Source organism: Mustela putorius, unplaced genomic scaffold (genome assembly GCF_011764305.1).
Source record: "Mustela putorius furo isolate JIRA1106 unplaced genomic scaffold, ASM1176430v1.1 tig00003927_pilon_pilon_pilon, whole genome shotgun sequence".
NCBI classification, from domain to species: domain Eukaryota; kingdom Metazoa; phylum Chordata; class Mammalia; order Carnivora; family Mustelidae; genus Mustela; species Mustela putorius.
Window position 1 is genome coordinate 2,296,087 of NW_025422072.1, and position 24,724 is coordinate 2,320,810.

General features: G+C 34.1%; 1 protein-coding gene across 1 annotated transcript in view; it reads left to right on the top strand.

Annotated features, from left to right (window-relative positions):
* LMBRD1 (LMBR1 domain containing 1) overlaps positions 1 to 24,724 on the top strand; it is a 133,050-nt gene that overhangs the window by 92,195 nt on the left and 16,131 nt on the right. Inside the window, exons 10-14 of the mRNA XM_004769293.3 lie at positions 5,019 to 5,083; positions 5,421 to 5,523; positions 6,079 to 6,183; positions 8,250 to 8,399; positions 10,835 to 10,913. Of these exons, the coding sequence (XP_004769350.1) occupies positions 5,019 to 5,083; positions 5,421 to 5,523; positions 6,079 to 6,183; positions 8,250 to 8,399; positions 10,835 to 10,913 (502 nt within the window). The remainder of the gene's footprint in view (positions 1 to 5,018; positions 5,084 to 5,420; positions 5,524 to 6,078; positions 6,184 to 8,249; positions 8,400 to 10,834; positions 10,914 to 24,724) is intronic.

A 24,724-nucleotide genomic window follows, 5' to 3' on the forward strand; every position in this document is an offset into this window, starting at 1 on the left:
GTACTTTCATACAATGGAATATTACTCAGTAAAGAAGAAGAAATGGCTCATCAAACCACACAAAAGAATGAAGGAACATATATATTCCTTCATTCTATTCTACTATGCATATATATATAAGGAGGCAGTGTATGAACACTACATAATTTATGATTCTAGCTCTGTTCTGGAAAAGGCAAAACTGTAAAGACAGAGAAAAGATCACTGGTTGTCAGGGGTTAAAGTGAGGTAAAATAAGATGGATAGGTGAAACAGGAGATTTTAAGCCAGTGAAGCTATTTGGTGTGATACTGTAATGGTAGATACAGGAGGTTATGCATTTGGCAAACCCCATAGAACTTTATAACATAAAAATTGTTTTTTTTTTCAAAAATTGAATTTTAATGTAAACTATGAACTTTAGTTAATGTGTCAGTATTATGAGTTGTAACAAATATACCACACGAATGCAGAATGTTAATAGGAAAAACTATATGGGAGAGGTTTATAAGAACTTCAGTACTGTTACCTCAATTTTTCTGTAAACTCAAAAATGTTATAAAAGTCTATTAAGTGTTTAAGAATCACTTTTTGTTTGTTGGCACCTTTGGTTCTAATAAACACATGTAAAAATAACTAGTGTCCATCAATAGGAGATTGGCTTAATGAACTATTTACCTCCATACTTGGAAGTATTGTATCTATAGCCATTAAAATCAAGTTATATGTGTTTTATATAAAATGAAATCATTTCTTAAAGGCTTAAAGTAGTCTACAGGATGTGTGTTGTATTTTAATTGAAACTAATGTTCAGGTTGCAGATAATGTGTGTGGTAGATACTCTTTTGAAACACACACACTCCTCAGCATACACCTTTTGGGCAGGATTTGTAAGAATTTTTTTTTAGGATTTGTAAGAATTAATGGTAGTTACCACTGAGAAGTGGAACTGAAGACTTAGGGGTTAGTAATGAGGCTTATTCAATTTTTTAAAATTCTAGCCAACCTTTGTACCTAATTTTAAATGCAAGTTTTTTTAAGGGTGTCTTTCTTTTCTGTCCCCTTTTAGTAATAGACCTTTTCCCAACTTCTCATGTTTCTTATCTCCATTAAATCTTCTTTGTTTTATTCAGGCTAGCCTTATTGTTCCATATGTGTGGGAGGGTTTTTGTATATTTTCATTTCAGACAGTACACTGCTAGCATACAGAATACAGTTAATTTTTGTATGTTGATCTTTTATCTTGCGGTCTTGTTGAATTAATTTATTTGTTCCGATCGTTTTATTGTAATATTCTTAGGATTTTATGTCTATAAAATGTCATCTGCAGAGGTATATATATATATATATAGAGAGAGAGAGAGAGGGGGTCTCTCTCTCTCTATATATATATATATGGCAAGAAGTGGCAAGATTTATCATCCTTGGGGCACCTGGCTTGCGAAGTCAGTTAAGCTGTCAAGTCATGATCCCAGGGTCCTAGGATCAAGCTCCAAGTTGGGCTCCCTGTTCAGTGTGGAGCCTGCTTCTCCCTCTCCTCCCCGCTTGTGCTTTCTGTCTCTATTTCTCTCTCTCTCTCTCTAAGTAAATAAAATCTTTAAAAAAAAAAAAAAAAGAGTGAACATCCTTGCTTTTTCCTTGCTTTTAATGGAAAAGCTTTTAGTGTGTCACCATTAAATATACTATTAGCTGTATAAGTTTTGTAGATACACTTAACAGATTGAGGACTATCCCATGTATTTCTAATTTATTGTGCCTTTTTTTTTTTAAATGAAAGTGTGTTGCATTTGGTCGAGTGCTTTTTCTGTGCCTGTTGAGATCATGTGGTTTCTGACCTTTTTTCTGTTAAAACATTGTATTAGATTGATTGATTTATGTTAAATCAACCTGCATTCCTTGGATATATTGCACATGTTTATGTACATAATTCTTTTTACATGTTGCCCAATTTGGTTTGCTAATATTTTGTTCAGGACTCTAGCATTTTATAAGGAAAAATAGTCTATAGTTTTCATTTTTTTGTGATTGTATTTGACTGGTTTTAGTATCAGAGTAATAGTGGTATCATAGATTGAGCTAGGAAGTCATCCTTCCTTTTCTTCCTTTCTTTTTTGGAAAAGTTTGTAAAAGATTGATATTAATTCTTAACCTTTAGTAAAATTCACTAGTGAAGTCATCTTTTTGGTTAGTTTATTTTTTGCCTGTTACTTACCAGTTCTTATGGCCATAATGTTATTGGTTGCCTGTAGTTTTTTGACAGACACTCCTGAGAAGGGGTTTTTGTATTGTGTGAGCTTCAGTTCTTGTCAAAGAGATGGTCTTGCAAGTGGGATCTTGCATGGAATTAACCAGCAGGTCAAATAATAACAATACTCTGGCAATGAGACTTTGGAAGAGCTCCATCCTCTTTCTGTTTCCTCAGGTGGCTGCTAGGCTTCTGGCTTTTACCGACTATCTTTCAAGGTTACCATTCTCTAGAGAGAAGTGTTTGGGACTACAACAAGTTAAAATGCCATAATGCTCTGTGTTCTTACTGAGAATCAGTCATTTTTCTTGGTAAATGTCCTTGGGTTGTTGCATGGCTTTGGTATTTCCCTAGTGTTGAAAAAGTTGATTCTGAGAATTTATGCCAGTTTCTTCGTTGCTTTTAGAGAGGAGAGGATTTTCAGATGTTCTTACCCTCTCTTTACTGATGTCACCTCTATAGCTTAATCTTTATTTCAAAATTGACATTATAGCTAAGAGTGGAATATTTAGGTCAGTTCAAGGGGGTCATCACTGACTTGATTCTGGAAGTGCTAATTTAGGGTCTCATTTAAATGTATGTTGTTTTCTTGGTTTTTGTAAAAGTTATATTTTTTACATTTATTCTGTTTTCTATTGGATAGCTATGATTAAACAATGTAACTGTTGGCCATTCATCCCAACAGATTGGGAAAATAGTCCAGGATTTTTTTTTTTCCTTTTTTTTTTTCTTCCCCCCAAATGGACATCAAGGAAAGGGAATTTTAACTTCTGCTATTTCTGTGTTATGTCTTTGTACTACTAATTGGCATCTGGCAGTTATATGCCCTCATGCTACAAACTATTTCTTATTAGCAATCTATTAGGAAATAATATATTTCAGTTGTAGATCCTCAGTGTAATTATATTGTCTTCTGGTTCACCTAGGTATCAAATAAAGGTGCTCAAATCTAGTAGAAAAGACTGTGTAGGCTCTTTTATACCTTCTACTAATGAACTTTTGTTACTATAAAGGGGTCATTTCAAACTTCTTTAGCAATGAGACCTTTTTTTAAGATTTAGTTATTTCTTTTAGAGAGAGGGAGAGCATGTGACCACAAGTAGGGGGAGGGGCTGAGGGGGGAAAGAGAGTGATAATCAGATTCCATGCTGAGCAGGGAGCCTGTTGTGGGGCTCAAGCCCATTACCCAGAGGTCATGACTTAGCCAAAGTGAAAAGCTAGCTGTTCAACAGCCAGCTACCCAGAAACACCAGCAGTGATACCTTTTTTAAATAAATGAATTCTCACATGAAATTCCAGTATGTCAAATGCATACAAGTGGTGTTTTCTATTTCCGGTAATGACTGTATCATTTTTGGCTCTCACCAGTTTTCTTTCCAGGTGGTTCCAGAGGCACTCTTTCAGAACTGAAGAATATTCTAGAACACAGTCTAAAATTTATTCCAAAATTCATCTTTATATGTGGGGAGGCTGATGTGTTACTATTTTGTTTCATTTATCCTGGCAGAATTCTAAAGTATACTTTAGCAGTTATGTTGAATAAGATGAAAATCACCCTCACGTTCATGATCTTATCCATTTATTTTTATCAATTCCTATCAATTCCAATTCTTTCTCCAAAAGAGAAGCCAAAAACACTTAATTGTGCTTAACCAGAATCTTCTTTTTTTTTCTGATTTTGTGGATTCTTCAGCCTTCTTGTTGCTAGAACTTAGAGAAGATGTCAGGTAAAAAAAAGAGCCAAGGTTATTACTAACATAGATTGCAGCCTTTTTATTCCTTAGAGACCCAGTTTCAAAAATTTTTCACTTGCTTTTTACTATCTCTTATGTAAAGTTCGTATGGTAGAAGGAAATGTATTCTACCAATTACAATGCTTAATACATTTCTTCCCAGAAATATTATTAAGGTGACAGTATCTTCATTGCTGTTAATACTTTCTATTTCAGGAATAGTAGCAGTTATATAGACTTTTCTGGGCCGTGGTATAAGATATAGATAGATAGATAGATATAGATACATATAGATAGATATACACACACATACAAACACACACAAAACATGTTGACAAAAACTGTAAATTATATGCTTGTGTGTGCATGTATATATATGTGTGTGTATATACCTCTGTGTGTGTGTGTGTGTGTGTGTGTGTGTTTATATAAAAATTCCATGGGAAATGTTCCAAGTTCCCTTTTTTAATAAGAGGTTTATATAACTCGGGCGCCTGGGTGGCTCAGTGGGTTAAGCCGCTGCCTTCGGCTCAGGTCATGATCTCAGGGTCCTGGGATCGAGTCCCGCATCGGGCTCTCTGCTTGGCAGGGAGCCTGCTTCCTCCTCTCTCTGCCTGCCTCTCTGCCTACTTGTGATCTCTCTCTGTCAAATAAATAAATAAAATCTTTAAAAAAAAAAAAAAAAGAGGTTTATATAACTTGATGAGTTTCATGGGTTTGGTTTTTTATGTATGTATGTATATAAGTCTTAATTTAGTTGTCAGTTATCTTTGAAGTTTATATTTCATTGTAACTGAATATAAACCTTTTATATGGCCTAGCAGAGTCTCATTTGTTTACTTACTAATTAAGACTTTTAAATACTTTGTCTCTTTTGTGTATGTGTTTTCAAACAGTCTCGTAATGAAAATTTAGATGACAAATATCTAAGATTATATACTAAATTAAAATAGACATTAGATCATTGTCATATGCTTGCAACTCATATTGAGCAAAATGGTTTTGTGCTTTTAATATCAATTTCTAGAACTATATTTTAATGAATTTTTTTTTATTTTTAGATCATTTGGGGAATATTTTTCATCTTAGTTGCATTGCTGTTTATAATTTCTCTCTTCCTGTCAAAGTAAGTGTAGTACACATATTTTCCAAAGCACATATCCTGTGATGATGTACATTTTCCATACTTGATTCCATTAGTAGCCTATTCATCTTTAGCTGTTTTACTTGAAGTTTTCTACAGCATTAACTCAAAGAATGACTAAAAAGGTGCAATAATAGTGTTTCTTTGTTCTATTTCAGTTGAGCAGTATCTGTAAGATATTTAAGTGAGGTTTAATATGTTACCTGTGGTTTTCTTTGACTCTGTTGAATCTGCATGCTTAACTTATGATATTTTTTCTAAGTTAATTGAAAATATGCCAGTATAACATGTAAATTCACTATCATTTTTGTTGTTTTAGTTTGGATAAAGCCCTTCATTCAGCTGGAATAGATTCTGGTTTTATAATTTTTGGAGCTAACTTGAGTAATCCACTGAATATGCTTTTGCCTGTACTACAAACAGTGAGTAAACAACAACAACAAAAAAAAACATTTTATTCTTCAGCCAACATTGTCATTCTGTCAAATTACTATATTAACAAACTAGTAATACTTGGCAATATAGGCTGTGCCCTCTGCTGATTTGGCTCTTCATTCATGTGTAATTTCCACATTGATATATTACTTTAAAGATTATATTGATACATTGCTGAACTCTTACACATAATTTGATATGGGATATAACACCTAATGAACTTTTCCAATGCCTATTTTTAATTTTTAATGGAGTCTTTTATTCCATATATAAGTATAATTTTAGTTTAATTCATTATAGGATTTTCCTTAGGATAATGAGTACTAAGCAATTTAGTAACAGTTTAGTAATTGTTTTTTGGAGGATTCTTTTCTTTTGTATTATCATAGTAGCCTGATCAAAATCAGGATTGATATTTTAAACATTTGTCAAATATGAATAATGAAGATTCAGTTAATTTTATATGACTTCTAAACCCCTGTGTATTTTGTGTATTAAATTTGTGTATTTATTTGTTTATGTATTAAATTTTATTTTTTCAGGTGTTTCCTCTTGATTATATTCTTATAACAATTATTATTATGTACTTTATTTTTACTTCAATGGCGGGAATTCGAAATATTGGCATATGGTTCTTTTGGGTTAGAGTAAGTATAACAATATTGTTTTCATAATTTTGTACATAATCTCCATTACTATGTTAACTTAGATTTATAATATAAATTTGTAAATATCTTGATATTAAAAGGAAACACTAGCTTTTTCACTTCACATTAGCATAAAGGTGCTTTTCGTCCAAGTGGTGGTTTTTAAATGGGCAGGTTTACTTCTTGCATACATTTGGCTATGCTGGAGATATTTGCAGTCGGTGAAACTAGTGGGTGCCTGATTTATTTCACTTAGCATAATCTCCTCCAGTTTCATCCACGTCAATGCAAATGGTGGTTATTCATCCTTTCTGATGGCTGAGTAGTAGTCCATTGTATATATGGACCACATCTTCTTTATCCTTTCATCTGTTGAAGGGCATCTTGGCTCCTTCCACAGTAAAAAACAACAACAAACAACCAAAAAACTAGTGGGTGCTACTAGTGTCTAATGGATAGAAACCCTAAACATTCTGGATTGTACAGGGCAGCCATCCATAACAAAGACTTATCCAGCCCAAAATGTCAATAATGCTAAGGTTGAGAAAACCTGGTCTGGAAGTCAAATTATTTTCCTCAGTGTCTGGCTGCATGAAAACACATTGAAGTATAAATGAATACACCGTAGCTCTCAAGATTACCCTTACTCTACTAGAAGTTAAAATTGCTATATGATTGGAGAAGGATTATTTTCTTCTTACACTCATTTTGAGATAAATTAAGAATTTCAAGGGGCACCTGGGTGGCTCAATCAGTTAAGCATCTACCTTCAGCTCAGGTCATGATCTCCAGGTCCTAGGATTGAGCCCCGCATCAGGCTTCTGCTCAGGGGGGTCTGCTTCTCCTTCTCCCTCTGTTCCTTCTCCCTGCTCATGTTCTCTCTCCCTCTCTCTTTTAAATAAATACATAAATAAATCTTTAAAAAAAAATTTTTTTTCAAAATGAAGATGATTTGACTAGAGATTACTTCCACCTGGGAGTAAAAGAAAAACCAGTTAACTAATAAAAGCTGAACTAATAAAAGATTTCCCATGAAAATTTTAAAAAATCTAGCATTGCTTTTTAGTTCAAAAATGTCAAGTCCAACATCACTGTATTGTTCTTGGCTTCTTCCTCATGACTGTAATATGGCTGCTGCAGCTTCATTTATTTTGTTCATGCTCCATTAAAAAAACACTTTCCCAGAAGTCCCCAGCAGACTTCTTTCCTTTCAGTGTTTAATATTTTATCACTGTTAGTTATGACTAGATGTAAGGGAAACTGGGAAGTGTCAATTTTTAGGTGTTCTTATTGTCATCCCATCCAGAACTGAAGTTCTTCTACTCTCTGTTCTACTAACATCTTTTAATAAAGGGTGGTGATTTCTTAGTTGCTAAAATAAAAATGTGCTCTTGCCATTGAAATGAAGCAAGTCCCTTGGCTTATTGTATTTGTTATCATGTTTTAGTTTTCCTTTATTGTAAATATATATGAAAATGTTTGTAGTCAGATTGATATAAATTGTGATAAACTAGAACTTATACAGAGTATAATAGGAGGATGTCATGAGTATTTCATAGAAATGAGTATTTATAAATGTATGACATGTCTGTTCTTGTGCAGTAATATGTAAAACCACAAATATATTAGTAATACAAATAGTTTAAACTCCTTCCTCTAATCTTCAGATAGCATTAGTGATAGTTCATAATTCTTCTTAGCTCTATAAACTTCTAATAGATGCTATTACATAATAAGTTTAGAAGATTTGCCTGGAAACAAACCAGGTGAATACTCTATATATTCTCTAGGTCTTGAGTTTTTCATGGATCATTTATAGAATCCTTTGAATATAGATGCTTTGCTGTGATTTTTAAATAAGCATGAATGTAAAACTAAAAGCTTTGCAGAGAAAAAATTGTCAATCTCATAATCATTTGAAATGATTAAGAATTTTTAATATTTATTTAAGAAAAAGAAATGGTTGGTTGAGCTGTATTCATTACCTCTAACACAAAAGCAGAACTTAGTGCCTTACAAATAAAGCGTATTGCTGAAATACTGTTACTGTCTTTTTTTCTTTCTAGCTATATAAAATTAGAAGAGGTCGAACCAGGCCCCAGGCCCTCTTATTTCTTTGCATGATACTTCTGCTTATTGTCCTTCACACTAGCTACATGATTTATAGTCTTGCTCCCCAATATGTCATGTATGGAAGCCAAAATTACTTAATAGAGGTAAGTACAAAATGTTTAACTTCATTATTTTGATATTTTAAAGAGAGTGGTATTTAAAACCAAATTTTAATGTGTGAAGGTTGGCATAAGATAATAGCTCATCAGATCAAGTTGAATATCACTAAAATGGGTTTTTCACTCCCATTTTTGAGCATATTTATATTTGTTTTATTCAGGGTTTTTGTTTTAATAACTGCACTGAATTTTATTATTATAGTTCCTTAAATGGATCCCATGATGTTAAGCTACTTAACTTTATCGCAGCACTTTATTAAAACTCATAGTATTTTCTCTAAAATACTGTTTTAAGTAGTTTTATTAATATGGCTCCCCAAAAGTTTTGATGAGCAAAGTATGTCTGGTCACCAGTACTGTGAATCCCACAGGAGATTCTTTAAAAAATATTTTATTTGTAGTGTTACAAAGGAAAGCAGTGACATACATACAAGAGAAACCCCTTACAGCAGTCAGTGAGTGGGGTTTTCAGCAGAAACTTTATCCGCCAGAAGGGAGCAGCATGATAAATTCCAAGTGCCGAAAGGAAAAAATCTATAGCCAAGAATACTCTATCCAGGAAGGCTTTCATTTAGGATACAAGGAGAAAGAGATTATTTCCCAGAAAAACAAATGTTAGAAGCAAAACCAGCTACGTCTTTGTCATACACAATGCCATCAGCCTGTGGGTCCCACATTCACAGTCCAGCCGCCCTCCTGCCTGAGTCAGCATGCACAGCCTGCCCCCTGATCAATGCCAAGTCAGCATACCTTCACTTCACATTGCCAAGCACTCAAACTGGCACTCTTCCCCTCAAATTTCAGCCCCTGTGCTCAAGTCTGTGCACAAAAGGTGGCATAATTATAACAGCAGAACGAAGCATCCCAAAACAGTGGTACTGCTTATGTGAAATGTATAATGGATAAAAGGAGTGTGCTAGGCTGAGAACATCTCCAACAAGCATATCAAAGAACAATACACATGGTATGATTCTGGTTAGTAAAAGAAACCAACCTGGGAAAAATAAAACAAGATGAAATCAGAGAGGGAGACAAACCATAAGAGACTCTCAAGCATAGGAAACAAACGGTTGCTGGAAGGGGGTGGGGGGTGAAGGGTTGGGATATATGAGTAATGGACATTAAGGAGGGCACATGATATAATGAGCACTGGGTGTTGTATGCAAGTGATGAACCACTGAATTCTACCTCTGAAATTAATAATATACTATATGTTAATTGAATGTAAATTAAAAAGAACCCCCCCCCCCAATTTTTATTTGTGGGTATCTGAGCTTTCTTTCAACATGATATACTCTATGTTAATTTTTCAGAAACCAGCTGTGGCTCCTGATTGTAACTGGACAGCTAATTTGGGTTTTTTTTGACAGATTAAAATATTTTGACCATATCTGACTCAGTCTTTGTGTCGTTTGTTTCTTTTTCCTAAAATACCTCTCCCTCTACTTAAGAATGGAAATCAAGTATGTGTTTCAGTTTCTAGTTAGAGCCTTGCTTTAATGGAGTCTTTGATTACTAATTTATTCTGTCCAGGTCACCCCTTTTTTTATACTGTATTCCTCTGTTCTTTCTTTAGTTTAACATGTAATTAGTAACAAAAATTTAACAAGCACATCAATGTTTCCATCAGTACTATACATAATATTACCAATGGTTGAAAAATTAGTTCATTGACAAATACTAAGTAATAATGTAGGTGGAACAAATACAAGGCACAAATTGTAATAAATGTACATGAGTAACCTGAGTTTGAAAAACACAGTACTAGAAAATCACCTGAATCCTATTTTACATTTTTTAAATCTTTTTATTCTCTTCTTGCCTTATTGTGTCCACCTAGTTCACTAGGTCATGCTTATTAAACTTTTTTCTATGAATCAATGAAGTGAGATCATGGACTTGCATGGACAAAAGATATCCTTTTCTCGTTTCACAGTGGAAAAATAAGTAGGCTGTTTCTTTGGGAAGAAGTTCTGTTGTTCAGTCCAGAATCTAAAGATTGTTGCAAAAAAGCCCTAATGTTGGGGCGCCTGGGTGGCTCAGTGGGTTAGGCCGCTGCCTTCGGCTCAGGTCATGATCTCAGGGTCCTGGGATCGAGTCCCGCATCGGGCTCTCTGCTCAGCAGGGAGCCTGCTTCCCTCTCTGCCTGCCTCTCCGACTGCTTGTGATTTCTCTCTGTCAAATAAATAAATAAAATCTTAAAAAAAAAAAAAAAAAAAAAAGTTTAAAAAAAAGCCCTAATGTTAAAATTTACCATAAATCTTTTTCTTCTAATTGTAATCTTGTGCAAAATTTACCTTTTAGAATATTAGCTAGATGTAGTTTAATAGAAAACAGAGTATAAAATTCATAATGTGATTACTTTTTGATCCAAATATTTATTAATATGTTTACATTTTAGCCATATTTTTGTCTTTTAGAGCAATATAACTTATGATGACCATAAAAACAATTCAGCCTTCCCCGTGCCAAAGAGATGTGATGCTGATGCCCCTGAAGGTAAGGCAGCTCTTATCACTATCTTAGAATTTATAACTCTATGAGGAAAGAGTTGGCTTGCATTTTTCTGTGTTAATCGTTTGATGCATCTGTTCTAATATGTGGTGATAAAGGAACTTTCAGCAGGAATAAATTGGTAAGTCTTTTCAATAGAATTTCTTTGTGATCTATTGATTTCCAGTAGGGAAAGGGCCGTTATAAATTAGTTATTTACCAAGTAACAATAGGTAGTTCTTATTTATTACATTTAGTAATATAATAAGAAATCACTCTTAAATGACTGTATTTTCCTTGAAAAACTCAAAATAGTTTTGATGGAACCTGTAATCCTTAGGACCAAGACCAAAAGTACCTATGACTTAGAACTTTTCATTTATACACGTCTAGTTATTTTACTTAATAATGTTAATTATAACAGCAGTTCACTTTTAAGAACATAGAACCATGTTCCAGGCACTATGCTAAGATTTCATATGTATTCTGAGAAAAACTCTGTGATCCTACGCTTTTAACCTCTGTTTTTTTAGAGAATTTTTTTTCTTCTTTCTGTTCATTAAGGTGATTTTTTTCTTTTGAGTATTATTCTTTCCCTGATTAAGGGTTCCAGGCTCATTCTATCAGAATTTGCAGTTCTTTTCTTCTTCTTCTTCTTTTTTTTTTGTTTAAGATTTTATTTATTTGATAGAGACCACAAGCAGAGAGAGCATCAGAGGGAGTTGCAGAGGGAGAGGTAGAAGCAGGCTCTCCACTGAGCAGGGAGACCGCTCAGTCCCAGGACACTGGGATCATAACCTGAGCAGAAGGCAGACTTAAAACCAACTGAGCCACCCAGGGACCCCTGCAATCTTTTTCCCTGCTCTTCAAAATGCTTTTATATTAGGATGAGTAATGTGTCAGATACAGTAAATTTCTTCATAAATCACGCATGGGTACCATTATATAAAGATACATTCTGAGTTTTTTAGTAGGGTCAACTACAGACTGTGATGGAGTAATAGGAAGAGTAAGCATGGAATACAGAGATAGCCCAGAGGAGAAAGTAATTACCTCTACCTGGAGGAGATCACTGTGCAGTGGTAGTCAAAAGAAGGGTTTTTGGAAAAGTGACATCAGAGGTGCATTTAAAGGTTAAAGAAGAATTTATCTGCTGTGTGCATCAAGGGAAGTTGTTCTGAGCAGAGGAACAAAATACACAAATAAAATTGTCTTAAACTATTGTATGGGTATGTGTTTAAAGAATTTAAAACATTGTTACTGTTTTGTATTTTAAATTACAGGCATAGGAGGTTGGAGGGAGGGAGGAAGTGAGATTGAAGAGTTAGGAGTCAGATTGCAAAATGTTTTAGAAAGTAACTAAAGAGTCAATGAAGGGATTTTTTGTTTATTCTGTTTTTTCAGTGAAGGGTTTTAAACTAGAAAGTATAAGTTATGATCTGGTTTATTGTCCGTAACATAATGATAACAGTTATATAGAGCCTGGATTTGGGACCAAAGCATAGAAATCAGATGGGAGACATAGCCAGAAGGAGCTATCACAGTAATCCAGGAGAGATGGTAGAAGCCTGAATTAAGCAGTGGTCATGAGCATACGAAATGAAGAAAGACATTCAGGGGTGAATTAAGAGAATTTCTTATTGTTTGGATCCAGAGCAATTTTGAGAAAGACAGTAGATTCTAGAATGACCCTGTAGTTACTGAGTACTTTGGTAAATTTTGGTGTCAGTGCACTGAGATAAAAATACTTAGATTAGAGAAAATTGTAAGAAATGATTAGTTGACCTGAGATATCTCCAGAACATTGAGTTGGAAGTTTCATAGGCAGTTAAATGTTTACGTAAGGAACTGAGAGAGAAGAGAGTGAGTGAAAGGAGCACAGAGACTGGACCTCAGAAAAAGTGTTTATGAGAGGAAGCGGATAAAGAAGGTACAGAGGAGAAGACTAACAAAAAGTGAGAAAAGGGCACCTGGGTGGCTCAGTGGGTTAAGCCTCTACTTTGGGGCACTTGGGTGGCTCAGTTGGTTAAGGCCTCTGCCTTTGGCTCAGGTCATGATCCCAGGGTCGTGGGATCAAGCCCCGCATCGGGCTCTCTGCTCAATGGGGAGCCTGCTTCCTCCTCTCTCTCTCTGCCTGCCTCTCTGCCTACTTGTGATCTGTCTGTCAATAAATAAAAATCTTTTAAAAAATAAATAAAAAAAGTGAGAAAAATGTTGATGAAGAGAAATCTAATTGCATTGACTAAAAATGCATTTAAGTCATTGACTGAGTTTTTATTAATTTTCACAGAAATTCTTCATAGAGATTGAGAGAAATTAGGCAGAAACTAAAGGCAGCATGCAGGGTCAAGGAAATTTTTGTTTCTCTTTTTTTCTTTTCTTTCTTTTTTTTTTTTTTTAAATAGATTAGGAGAGACTTCAGGGATGATGGGATGAAACTAATGGAACAGGAGAAGCTGGAAAATATCAGAAGGGGTGAATGATGGGACAATACCTAGTTCTAGAGGAGAGAGTATTAAGAACATCCAAGACAGGGTGCTTTAGATAAAATGAAGGGTACCTGCTTCTTTAGGTTGTAAGGAAAGAACCAAGAATATGGACTCAGATAGTAATTTCTTAGTGAGAGTGGACAGGAAGTTGTCATTTGTATCTGATTGTCTTAGTTTGCTGTGAAGTGTGAGTTCATGTCACGTGCTGAAAATTTAGGCCGTTGGGGCACATAATTAAGGAAAGTGGCAAAAGTTTTTGATAGGTCATGGAAGTTAATAAAGAGGGAAAATAAATCAGTGATAGATAAATATGTCAGGGAACAGAGATGAAATAATCAATTTGTGGTTTTGTTGAACAGATCTGTACAACCAGTGTGATTATTCTCCATCAATGCTTAGTTGTCTAGGGAGGGTAGTTTGAAGGATTAAATAAATGCAAAGTAAAAGACAGGCTAAGAGTGACAGAATAAAGTGACCAACCACAGAGCCTGGGATGCATAAGGATATAAGGGAAGAGACTAAAACTGGGATAAAAGAACAAAATAGAGAAGAGATGGGAAAACAAATCCAGTGAGACATCTTTTGTCACCTAAAGAAATAATAATAAAATATTTCTAGTTTAAATAAGTATGACTTTCCAGTTCTCCCTTTTGTAATGACTTTAGTTCCAGATTTTTATTCTTTGAAATGTACACACACATCACATCATAAACAGAGTGGATAGTTGAAATGCTTTGGATTGTCATTTTTAGCTAAGTGAAAATAGAATGAAAAATTACTGCTGAGTTGATTTGTAATATTTTTTTTTTTTGAGCTAAGAAGGCATTAACCCTAAATATCTAAAATAGATTCTGCTTTAAAAGTTCTTATGGCACTATTGAAATCTTAATAGGAAAAAATAAATAAAAACAAAATAAGATTTCAAAATTACGTTGCACTGGTAAAAGGAATTCAGATGCTCCTGTACTGCTGAACTGAGTGAATTTGTGTATTATAACTCAATAAGCTTCAGTCAGATGATATACTTGACCATAATTTTTTATGAATCCTATTTAGCATTTTTCTTTTTCAGTCTGACCACATTTACAGTAGTTAAAATGACTCTCTCTGAACTGTTGAATATTTTTCTTAAATATTTCAGTTGACTTATCCTTTGAAATGTTACTTTGCAGTACAAAACATACCCTTTAGGTTTATGAATCTGATTAATTTTTCTCAACCTTTTTTTTTATTCTCTAGCTCATCCTTATGTTCTTGGCAGAAATATCATGGATCTGGCGTAGTAGGGTAGATTCTTTTAAATAAAAATAGTGATGGAGAAAGATGGGCAGATTAGGACAAGAGATTTGATACGTAAGGGTGGGGATTGTGTGGATGTATAATTACAGGCTGGTGTGACTGCATCCATTTGAACACAAACTTGGAAATCTCAGCATACAGAGGAAAAAGAACCTCTTATTTTGAAATTTTGTTGGGCACATTTGACTAGAGTAGATGGTGCTATTATATAAATACACCATAAGACACTTGATGGCACTTTTGTTATATGTCTGTTGCAAATAACAGAATCTTAAAGCGTAAGCTTTAGATTTAGAAGCAAAAATTACAATGTTATAGTGGGGCGCCTGGGTGGCTCAGTGGGTTAAGCCGCTGCCTTCGGCTCAGGTCATGATCTCAGGGTCCTGGGATCGAGTCCCACATCGGGCTCTCTGCTCAGCAGGGAGCCTGCTTCCTTCTCTCTCTCTCTCTCTCTGCCTGCCTCTCAGTGTACTTGTAATTTCTCTCTGTCAAATAAATAAATAAATAAATCTTTAAAAAAAAATTATAATGTTATACTTAAAATTATTTCTGAGAAAAGATAATCTCCCTGGAAAGATATTAAAGCGGCAGTTTCTAAAAATACGTATATGAATCTCTTACCAGTCAGTATATTTTAGAGACTATTTTCCTTAAGTAATACTGTGTTCATATATGGGATAGTCTCGCACTTATTAAGCATATAGAAAATATTACTGACACCCTAGTTTTAAGTGCTTATAGTATCTAAGATTCAAAAAAGAATCATTCATCTAAAACTAGTTAGGTTTTTCTATTTAAAATAATCTCTTCAGAATAGAATAGTTGAGCAGATTTATGAGGAATACCTATCATACTATGTTTATAAAGTTCTCCCAAAGTGACAGTATTATATAATTTACCTTGACAGGTAGTGCATTGTTTACATGTTTAAAGTGAGTCAACTCGGGGTGCTTGGGTTGTTCAGTGGGTTTAGCCGCTGCCTTCGGCTCAGGTCATGATCTCAGGGTCCTGGGATCGAGTCCCCCATTGGGCTCTCTGCTCAGCAGGGAGCCTGCTTCCCTTCCTCTCTCTCTCTGCCTGCCTCTCTGCCTACTTGTGATCTCTCTCTTTCTCTCTCTCTCTCTGTCAAATAAATAAATAAATAAATAAATCTTAAAAAAAAAAATAAAGTGAGTCAACTCAGCAAATCAGATATCAAGTTTTGAATTTTGTATGCCATTGTGGCAAAAAGGATCTTTGCATTCCAGTTTTATATTCTTTAATTGCTATTTAATCTGACAAGCATTAATACATAATTTATGTGTTAATGTGAATAAAACAGTTAAACACAGAATTATTACAAGTAACAAATTTACATAAATACTTGAATCAAAATAGGAAGATGAGAGCTCATTGTCCCTTAATGGATAAACACAGTAGGCATTTTGAGTACTACTGGGGTAGATTTTGGAAAAATGTCAGAGAAACACATATACCTATTATATGTATCTCTGCCATTGAATAGCATACAGCCTAATGGACTTGGATATGAAAATAAATAATTGTAATAGAAGGAAAAGTAAGTGTCAAGCTATAAAGAAATGATAGACAAAGTGCTGTGGGAAGGCAAGAGGGGATAATGATTTATTCTGCCCAGGGGCCAGTATAACATTTCAGCTGGGCCCAAAAGCGTAAGTTAAATAAATCTAAATGAGCAACAACAACAAAAAATTGGAGGATATTCCAAGCAGAGAAGACACCTGCATTAACAAGGCCTAAAGACATAAATATATTTGGCATGTTACAGTAACAATAAATTATGGCAGGAGCATTGAATATGCTCTGGTGAGGGATGAAGGAAGATAATATATTTCCAAATGACTATTTTTAAAAATCCATGAACCCCAAGTCTTACTTGCGCTGTTCTATTTAATTCTCTTTTCTTGACATAAATTTGTGTTGTCTTACTTAGAACTGGAAATGAAGTGATCTGTATAAGTCAAACTTGATTTTTGTTATTAGGTTATTCTGATTAAGTATATTGTTTATATATATAGCCGGTCTTAACTAATCAGATGATCTATATAGTTTTGATTTTAGCTTTAGGATATAATTTTACTAAGACAAATGGTTAAGATGACTCAGGTTAGCTGGTGATGCTAAAATAGAAGTTGATGTGTTAAACTAAATTATATGAATTACAAAAAACTGAGCAGACTTAAAAAGCTAAAGCGAGATTATAATTATATACACTAAGTACAAAAGGAAAGTGAGAATTACTTTGAATCACTAAAGATAATGTTGGGAAAATGTTAATAAAGTAAAATGTGTATGATACTTAAAGTTGTAAAACACTAAATTCTGCAGTAAACAGGCCCATCATCAAAAAATGATTCAAAATACATTCTCTATAAGTAAAACTTGTTTAGGTCTCTGTGTTGCCAGCAAATAACCAAGTTGACCTATTTCTTAGAACCTCAAGTACCTGTCCTTCTAAAAACATTTATCTAACGTAGTATGTCTGGGTTAGAGAATTTTTTTTCTCCCCATTTCTCTGTGAGAATTATAGAAATGGAAATACAGGCCACAAAAAGATACATAAACTGTAAACTGTTTTAAAATATAAATTACAATGTTCAAAAACAAAAAAATAAACAACCTTTAGAGGCCATCTAACTCAGGTAATCCTCTTTATTGCAGATACAGAAACTAAAGCCCTAGAAAATGACAATTAAAAGGTGTACAGATGAGACTTGGGGCAATAATGCAAGTGTCTGGATTCCCAGTATCTTTTTTCTTTAATTTAGTTAATTAAGGTATTATGTATTATTGGTTTTAGGGGTACAGGTCTGTGATTCATCAGTCTTATATAATACCCATTGCTCATTTTAACATGTATCCTCCCCAGTGTCCATCACCCATTTACTCCATCTCTTTACCCCTGTCCTCTCCAGCAACCCTCAGTTTGTTTCCTATGATTAAGAGACTCTTATGCTTTGTCTCCCTCTCTGATTTCATCTTTTTTTCATTTTTTCCTCTCTTCCCCTATGGTCCTCTGCCTTGTTTCTTAAATTCCACATATCATTGAGATCATACGAAAATTGTCTTTCTCTGACTTATTTTGTTTAGCATTATACCCTCTAGTACCATCCGTTGCAAATGGCAGGATTTCTTTTTTTCTTTTTTTTTTTCCCCCCGATGGCTGCATCATACTCCATTCATTATGTGTGTATGTGTGTGTATGTGGTATGTATAGACACATACCACATATATGTGTGTATATATATATGTGTGTGTATATATATATACACACACATACACCATATCTTCTTTATCCATTCATCTCCCAGTATCTTTTTATAGGTACACTCTATGTTTTGTGTTTTATTTGCATTGTCTGTCCTTTAAATTTTAAAAATAAGACTGTTACTGCTTTTTTAATGGAGATAGCCATTTGAAGCCATGAGAGAATGAAATACATTGAGAATGCAGTTTTAGCATGGAGCTAAAGTAGTAGAGAATTAAGTGAAAAGATTTAACAAATGAAGATAGTTATCTTACCTTGATGTGGTTCTGGTTTGTGATTTTTGTCATGCTTATCTACATATATTTAATGGCACATGAATTAAAAGCATGGATGTATTACCAAAGTTGTATATCAATTTGATTTTTAGTATGAAATCATATTAAAATGCATTCAGGAGCTTGCTCTTTGGCCAGGTCTTTGAGTCTTTTTGCAAAGTTAATGTATTCTTAATTTCAGATGTCTTTTTCCTTAATTCATGCATTGAAGAAGAACATAAAGATCAGTTTTGAATAATTTTTATTTGAGAATTCCTTAAAATCCAAGTGGAGATCTTGAGTTAGAAGTTGAGTTGGATCTAATGTTCTGGAGAAGTTTATGCTGGATTAGTCAGGGTTTGATGTGAGACTGGATGATAGATCATCAGTAGACTGAGTATAAATGAAGAAGAGGTACAGGGACTGAGCTCTGTGACTATCCAATAGTAAGAGGTTAGAGAGAAGAGCAACCAGCGAAGAACTAAGAACAGACAAACAGTGAGGTAGGCGGAAAATTAGGCAAGGGAAGAGTGAACCATTTCAAGTGCTAGCATTTGTCATATTAAAAGAGAGAGAAAGAAACTATATTTAAATAACAGTAGAAAATGGGGGACTGTTACAATAAGGAAAACTCTCTGACCGTGAGATCTGTAATTATTTCAAGATCAGGCAGAAAAGGGTTTTTTTTGGTTGGTTTGTTTGTTTTCTAGGTAGGGAAGAGTAAATAAGGCTAGAAAGATCCAGGTCTTAGGGAGTAGGATGATCAGAGAATGTTTTTCCCTGAGGTTAGCGAAGAGGTATGTTGTTCAGGAGTGGCTGTAGGGTAGGGTAAGCCAAATTTCAGGGGTCTAGGGAAGGAGAGGAGTTTAAATTGGGGGCAAGTCAATTAATAAGCCTTTTTCTTTGATTGATCAATGTGGAAAAACAGCTGAGGTAATCTTTTTTGAAGCAGAGACTTGGAATCTAGAGAGCCTGTGTCTGGTTTATCAAAGGTAAGCATGTGGGGGAGGACATCCATGAGTCTTAACCAAGTCTTATGGGAAGGGGGTTTCTTTGCAGTAAATGCACACAGAGTAGAGAGATTTCTTTAATCAGGTTTCCAGAATCACAGGGCTCTGGTCAAGTTCAGCATTGTCAGGATAAATCAGGTAAGACAAGGACCAGGAAATGACTCTTGGTGGAGTTAATTGAGTGACTAACAAGAACAGTCCTTATGGGATTGTGGGGCAGAAACTTGATCGAAGCAAGTTAAAGATCGAATGGGGACTGGAGTAGCTTAGAGTTTGAAATAATTATCAAGAAAAAATAACTGCTGAATAAAGTACCAAATTTCTTGAAAGTATCAAAGTGCTGATAAGGTCTTAAGACAAAAATCTCAGTTGTTCTCAGTCATCATCATTAGACCAGCAGCATCTGGGAACTTGGGAACTTGTTAAAAATGTAAATTATTAGACCCCACCTTAAGCATTCTGAATCAGAAACTCTAGGGATGTAACCTAGCAGTCATGTAAATAATTGCTCCAGGAGTGGTACGTGGGTGACTCAGTCAATTAAGTGTCCAACTCTTGGTTTCAGCTCAGGTCATGATCTCAGGGGTCATGGGATGGACCCCTGGGTCAGGCTCTGTGCTCAGAGGAGAATCTGCTTGAGATTCTTTACCTCAGTCTCCCCTCCCCCCCTTCCCACTCCACACATGCACTCTTTCTCTCTCTCTAAAATAAATAAATTAATTAAAAAAAAAAATCTCTCCAAGTGATTCTGATGCTGCATTGGTCTGCGTGAAGGAAAGAAACCCAGAACAAAGTAGTAACTAGAGTGCTGAGCTGCTTTGTTCTGAGGGTACTTACCAAATCCAGTGAGTTAAGCTCCAATTTTCACAGCCTTCTGAGGCAAAAGGAACAGAAAATAATAGAGCAGTCCTGTCCAATGAAAATACAATGTGAATCATATACATGATTTAAACTTTTTAAAGAGAAACTGATGACTTTGATTTTATTAAATGGCATTATATTTAACCTACTGTATCCAAAATATTGTTTCATCTAAATGAAACAATTTATTAAAGTATAATACAGTTATACCAAAGCAATAAAGTTGTTTTATGAAAAAATATTTTATACTGCTTCAGTTTTTAATTTATATTTGAATTAAAATTCAAAATAACATTAGGAATTCAGTTCCTTAGAAGTCACATGTGAATTATTTAATTAACATGTTACTATTATATTGGACACGCAAATGTAGAGCACACATGAGTGGTGTTACCTTGTAGATGCATGTGTCCTCTTGTAAAGCTGAGCCCTCCCATCCCCCAATATTACATTGCCATCTGAGGTGAATAAGTAGCAAAGTTATATTACTTGCAGAAAACTGAAGGCAAAGTTGGCTTTAATGTCAAGAACAGGAAGGTAAGAATCACATCCATGAGAAATTGTAACTACAGAGCTACCAGCTCTTTGCAGATTTGCATTCTACATACCCATCACCAGAGTGAATTTGTTTCATTGTCATCTCAGACTGGCAGACTGGGCACAGGGCACAAGTAAATATAAAATGCTCAGCAAGGGATGTACCTTAATTCTCGGCCTCAAGGAATTCCTGCAAAGGAACACAAATGAAGACACTGGAGCCAAATATTTAAGCACACAAGGCAACAAAGCACCATGAAAGAAAGCTAGAAGAAATAGCAGGCAGCAAAAAGAGACTTACTAAGACCAGATACTGGAATTATCAACACAGATTACAGAACAGTAAGTTATGATAAAAGGAATAAGATCAGATCAGAATATTGGCAGGGAACAACAAACAGAATAAATAAAAGAAAATGTGACAGGTTTATAATGGGCCCAAATACAATATTTAGAAATGAACATACAGTTATGGGAATTAAACACACTTCAGGGAACTATAGTTTAAAACCACAGTAAGTTCTCCATACTTGAATATTAGTTGTAAGAGGAAATGTAGTAAATGTCATATCTATACATCAGAAAAACTGGGCAGTGTATGTTCCAGGTGAACAAAATTACCATTGCCGAGGGGCAGTGCATGACACACCTAAGGATATGACACCCTGAGAAGAACAGAGAGCATGATTCAAATCATGAAGAAATTTGAGACAAAACCAAATTGACAGTTGACAAGCATGGTATAAAGTGACTTGCTTGTATGGTTTAAAAATGTCAAGATTTTCATAAAAGACAGGTTGAGAAACTGATACAGATTAGGCATGTTAACCAAAAGTAATACATGATCCTGGAGTGGATCCAATACTAGAGGATAAAACTTCTAGAAAGAATACACTGGGATAAATGGCAGAGTATTTTTAAAACTGTAAAGTTTTATCAATGGTAAAATTCTTCAGTAGCTATACTGACTGCAGTTATGCAAGAGAATATCCTTCTGCTTAAAAAAATGATGAAATACTAAATCACAATGTATGGTTCAGAAAACATAAGTGTGTATATATTGAGAGAATGATAAAAGGGGGGGGAACCACATGAGACCTGCTGTACACCACCAAATGACAACTTTTTAAAAAACATAGTCCCAAGTATAGGCCAAGATATGAAACTACTAAAGATAATCATTTCTAGCTTCTGCTTAGGGGGTAGTAAACATTATACTATTTATATAATTTAACATTATTTTTATACCGTTAAAAATTTACACTTAAATGTTATTTTTCTTAAATTCCATAAATTTAAGTTTATATCCAGGTTCAACATGATGTATTTGCCCTACAAAATGACAGAACACATTTTGAACGTAAAAGTTAGTGAATTCCCTAAGCAATTTAGAATAGAAGGTATAACTTTTTATGAAAGTGAGTTAATCTTTCTTGTTTATTTTTAATTTTGAATCTGCTACAAAATAATTCATCTCTCATATTTTCCTGTCACTTCTGGTATAAATTTCTAGCATCAGATAAACCTTGATTTAATTATAAACCTATTCAATCATGTAAAATGAGTTATTCTTTGGCTAGGTTTACAGAATGTATTCCTATTGAGGCTCTATGCAGCAGGACAGTTTATATCCACAAAGAACATATTTAAAACGCTTCAAAAATTAAACCTCTTCTCTAAAGGCACATAGTACTTTAAAACTTACTGAAGAATTTTTTCATATTTTTAATAATCCAGTAAGTGCAAAGATTATATTCTATATTTGGTAATATAATCCAACTGCTTTAAACAATTTAAGATTTTTCTATAAATTTATCACCTATTTTTAATGATAGAACAATTTTTACATTTTCTTATGTGAAGCTTTTGCTTTGAAAGCTATGAGCTGAAACAGGTGAATTTTTTTCTAACTAAAGTGGTTTCTTATGATGATGTCAGCAACCTAGCCTTCTTTCTGAAAAAAAAGTTTTCTTTCTGAAAACTTTGCAAATTTATTCTTTTAACTCTAGCATATTGTCCACTACAGAGTATCATATTTTAACAATACATGATAGACTACCTAAAGTCCAAACTATTCCCAAATGCTCATCAATAAATTTTAAACTATTTTTAATTTCATAAAAGGTAGAAAACTGACACAATATAATGTGCTAATGTTTAGTAATTCTGGGCACAGAAATATTTCCCTATCCCTGTATTAAATAATACTGAGAACAAAAATAGTTAATCTGCTTCCTTCAGGAAATGCTCCTGACCATGAAACTACCAAAATAGCTTTGTTGCTCAGTAGGACTTACTTCAAGACTTCTCATTTCATTATATCCACTAATCCAAAACTTATACATTTAGACCAGATCTACCCTGTTCCTCACCTTTAAAGACCTTGATTAAAGTGGTCCAGCCCATTCCAATCCCTTAAATGTTTATAAATATCCTATTTTTCTCTTTCTTGTTTTCCCTTACTATACTTAGTCTAATAAATTTAGCTTTGCTAGTTGACAATAAATCTAATCATGCTGAATAATTTAAGGAGGATTAATAATTTAATCAGTAGATTCAGAATCTTAAATTTGTTCTTATTTTCTGCCTGCTGGTTTACCTATATGGAAATGCATATCCTGCCAGCGCCTCAAACCTCAAGTCTAAGACTGAACTCCTTTTCTTCCCTTTTCTACTTTTCCCACCTGTCACCATTATGTCATGGGGTGGGAGATGTTGTCCTATTCCTTTTCTGTGCCCACAACTACTTTCTCAATTGGAAGTCTTGAAATCATATTCACATTTTTTTGCCCTTTGAATAGCTAACCAGTTCCCAAGTCCCACTGATAGAAATAGCAAACAAAAAGAAACAACTGGATGATTATTCATCAGTGAGAATACTTAAAATAACATTACATACAATGTAATGATATAGTTTTATTTTTCAATATAAAAAAATATATACCATATGATGGTATATGATGGTATGATGGTAGGTAGAACAGTGTATCTATTACCTCAGTTTTATGCTGTTGCTCATAAACACATTAGAATTCTGGCTGCTTTCTCAAGGAAATGAAATTTGGAGTAAAGACAGGAAGTGAATATTTACTCTTTTTTAATAAATAGATTTTATTCTATAATTTAAAAACCTTGTTAAGCCTTTTTAAGGATAAAAAAATGACATAAAATAGTGGCATACATTTACCATCTACATACTGGTTTTAGAGAAGACTTTTTTGTCCCATTTTTATTGAAATGTGGGAGTAGGTTGGGTAGTTACTGAGACTTTGAAAAATTTAATTCTGGAATTCTTAGTACTGACATTTCCCCCAGGTTATTGAATTTTTTTTTTTTTTTCTACTTGAGCTTCTAAGGTTCCAGGAAATTTTATTTAGAGGTCTAGGTTACTAAGCAGTACTGCTCAGTGCTCTTGACATGATCACTAACAGTGGATTTTTTACCCACTCACCCATTCTTAGGTCTGTAAGCCCCCAAAAAAAAAAAAAAAAAGAAGAGAGAGAGAAAGAAAAAAATGGAAAAAAACCTTTTTCAGGAGACGTTTATTTCTGTTTAAAAACCAGTGTTATTAAAGGAGTTACTATACTAGTTGACATTTGATGTTTGATTTATATAATTATAAATAAAGTGCACATTTTAAGGAAAGCCAGTCTTAATAGTCTGAAAATGAAGTTGCTCAAGAGATTTCATTAGAAAGTAGGCCTTAAGGCTGAGTTCAAAAAAAGGACACTGCTGTTTTGTCATGACAGTATTTGTTAATGTCTCCTGTGGTGCTGTGTGCCCACTTGGGTGGTCCATAAATATAATTTGAAATAAAATGGTACCAGACTCTTATTTAGAAGGCCAATTTGAATACGGACTATCAATTTAACACCTTCTACCGTATTTTGGGTGAAGCTAATTAACTTTAGCTTTCCGGAATTTTGTCACTAAATAAGAAGATCCAATTCAGGATTCAGGCAGTGGCCTTTAAAACACATACACACACACACAACTGTATATAGTCTTTTTGTTTTATAGTCTGAAAATTTGGGGGTTGGGATGGGAAAGTTAAGCATAGTTAGATTTATTCTATAAGACA